The sequence below is a fragment of the Cyprinodon variegatus genome, unplaced genomic scaffold (assembly GCF_000732505.1).
Source record: "Cyprinodon variegatus isolate N-32 unplaced genomic scaffold, C_variegatus-1.0 Scaffold730, whole genome shotgun sequence".
Classification (NCBI taxonomy): Eukaryota; Metazoa; Chordata; class Actinopteri; order Cyprinodontiformes; family Cyprinodontidae; genus Cyprinodon; species Cyprinodon variegatus.
The window spans coordinates 359,318-362,337 of NW_015151183.1; the positions used below are offsets into that span (position 1 = coordinate 359,318).

General features: G+C 48.5%; 1 protein-coding gene across 3 annotated transcripts in view; it reads left to right on the forward strand.

Moving 5' to 3' along the window:
* The window catches only part of LOC107097882 (retroviral integration site protein Fli-1 homolog), a 23,512-nt gene extending 20,833 nt beyond the window's left edge, over nt 1–2,679 (forward strand). Inside the window, exons 8-10 of one of the 3 annotated variants that reach the window (XM_015395218.1) lie at nt 434–481; nt 1,500–1,586; nt 1,774–2,677. In XM_015395218.1, the coding sequence (XP_015250704.1) occupies nt 434–481; nt 1,500–1,586; nt 1,774–2,297 (659 nt within the window). In that variant the 3' untranslated portion in view covers nt 2,298–2,677. Of the gene's footprint in view, nt 1–433; nt 482–1,499; nt 1,587–1,773 lie in introns of all 3 variants that reach the window. The other 2 variants (XM_015395220.1, XM_015395221.1) reach the window with 2 other exon arrangements.
* The last annotated feature ends 341 nt before the right edge of the window (nt 2,680–3,020 follow it).

Below are 3,020 nucleotides of genomic sequence, written 5' to 3' on the forward strand. Positions count from 1 at the left end.
CATGCAGATCAGCTCCTTCCTTCCCCTGCAGCTTTTTTTTTACTGAAGGAAAACATCAGAACATTGATCTGCAGACGTATATTTAAAACCATTAATCCTCTAATAATAAGAAGGAAAAGTCTGGAAAGCCTCTGAAGAAGAAGGCCACTTAAAGACGTCCAGAGTCTGACTAGAGGGAACCACGGCCTGCAGACGAATGTCTGGACAGACCTTCAGGTTTCTGAATCAGTTAGAGGTTAATAAAAGAGTCAAAGTGTCCAGGAACATGTCCCTGAAGGACACTCAGCCATGAGCAGTCAGACCAGCAGGATGAGGTCTGGGTTTACCTCCTGATTCTGATGAAACTGGGCAGGAATCAGATTCAGCTGCAAACTGGAAGCGTTTCTTAGGCCTGAAGGAGAAGGCGTGACACACCTTGCTTTGTCCTCTGCAGACCCGTATCAGACGTTGGGGCCCATCAGCAGCCGATTGGCCAATCCAGGTAAGAAGGCGGAACCAGGAAACACCGAAACACTAACATGAGACAAATGAGGCCTTTACACTGTCTGCTTTGGTAGAATGATTCAACCTGATGGTCACTGAGACCAGGGGTCCGGCTGAATATTCCCAAACTGCTGACCAGGGGCGCATCTAGGAAATCTGGGGCCCCAGGCAAAGACAGGCAGGGGGCCCTCTGAATGGAGAAGACAACACATAGAACAGACCCAGCTTCTTATCGATAATCAAGATATCTGAACTGGTATCAAGTCTGGGGAAAATAATGAGTCAATAATGAGTTAAAATGCATTTCGCAATAATGACGTATAACGATTCATCATTTAAAGTGTTAAACATCCGGAATCATAATCAAGATATCTCAAAGTTTATTTTGACGAGTCAAAACTTTTTTTTTTAGTGCTGCACTGAGCTGCGCTAACGGTTCTCTGCAGAATCCTGCGTGGCTCTAATGATCCTGGTTCTTCTTTACAAAGTTCTTTCAAAATTCCACAATATAGAAAGAATTCAGCAGCATCAGATCAATGGAGAACAAGAACCTTTAGGGGCCATCAACAAGTTTCCTAATCAAACACTTCTGAGGAATAGAAATAAATAAATTGATCAACTGAAACAGCTGCTGCTAGATGAACTATATGAGGCTTTTTCACACTTATTATAAACATCCTGACAGGATTTTAATCAAAAATATAATTAATGCACAAATAAGGAACAATATGTATTAACCATAGTTTTATGGGGCCCTCAGCAACTTGGAGCCCTAGACAACAGCCTAGTATTGCCCCCTGAAGCCGTTCAGGACTGAGGTCCTGAACGGCTTCTTCTCAGCTCCTCCAGCTGCTGCTTTGTTCTTCAGTCCCATCCAGCGTTCCTGAGCTGGTGGGGATGAAGCCGCTGTAATGGCGGCTGCTTTGACGCTTCCAGGTCACAGGGAATATTCAGCGGACCTTAAATCTGGCTTCCATCTCACCAAAGTGATTGTTTGCCCTTCTGTTTCCTCGCAGAAGGCCAAGTCCTCGGCTCAACCAAGAACCGAACAGGCAAACAAAGTCCGTACAAGCTGCCTGACCCCAGCGCTCACAGGCCTGTGGGTAGGTTTCTGCCCTATTGCTCATCTCCTCCTCCAAGCCTCACAGTGAAAAGGTCACATTTGCTAAAATAAAACCCCTCTGACCTGAAGGAGCGAGGTTCTGAGGTTCCTGCTCGTCTGAACGTTCAGCTTCTGTTTGGGCTTCAGGGACGGAAGGTCCGACTCTAACGCTCTGCGTTCCCCCGCAGGTTCCGGTCAGATCCAGCTGTGGCAGTTCCTGCTGGAGCTCCTGTCCGACAGCAACAACGCTGGCATCATCACCTGGGAGGGAACCAACGGGGAGTTCAAGATGACCGACCCGGACGAGGTAGCCAAGCGGTGGGGCGAGCGCAAGAGCAAGCCCAACATGAACTACGACAAGCTGAGCCGCGCCCTGCGCTACTACTACGACAAGAACATCATGACCAAGGTGCACGGCAAGCGCTACGCCTACAAGTTCGACTTCCAGGGCATCTCGCAGGCGCACCAGAACCACGGGGCGGAGAGCGGCATCGTCAAGTACCAGAGCGAGATGTCCTACGTCCAGCCGTACCACAGCCACCAGCCCAAAATGAACTTCATGGGCGGCCATCCCGGCCCCGTGCCCGTCTCACCCGGGAACTTTTTCGGCCCCCCGTCCCCATACTGGAACTCAGCCAACAGCCCCATCTACCCCGGGTCGGCCATGACCCGACATCCGGCCGCTCACTCCCACCTGAGCTCGTATTACTGATGACGGACAGAGGAACCGAAGCGCCGAGCCCGTCTGACCGCGGCGGTACGGTCCACCGTACGGCGGTACGGTCCACCGTACGGCGTTCCCACGGCTTCACAGAGCCGGTTCCTGCTCAGAACCCGATCCGCAGGGGGGGGGACTCTGACTGTGAGCCGTCAGAGGAACGCCGCCTGCGTTCAGTTAGCGTTTCATTCAGTTTGTAAGTAGTTTTGTTTGATAGCACCTGTTATAAACCGTTTAATGCTTGTTCGTATCACTGCACCATAAAACAAGTTATCGCATTTAAAGATGACTCTTTGTAAAACAATCTGTACAGAATCGTTTTCATCAAGCAATAAAACATGTATGCATTATCTGTAGCTAACGAAGGGATTCCGCCTCTTTCCTTTGCAGTTTTAACATGTTTGATCCACGCAGACTGAGCGAAGCAAACGGTCCAATCAAACGTCTTTATCTAAAGTATCTGAAATCTCATCAGGATAAAACATTTCTAACAGCAAAGTAAAAGAGTTTTTCTGGAAGAGAGGCGAGTTAGCGGCTGGTCTTCAATCAGAGTCTCGATCCTGCAGGAACAGAAAGGAATGTTTGAATCATTTCAGCAGTGATTTTATTGGAAGGATGCATAATATCTGAGATTTGGCCGATAACTGATCGCGAACCTCAGGGTCAGTCTATTCTGTTCCAACAGGAAAAACAACAACATCCATTTTTCTAAATAAA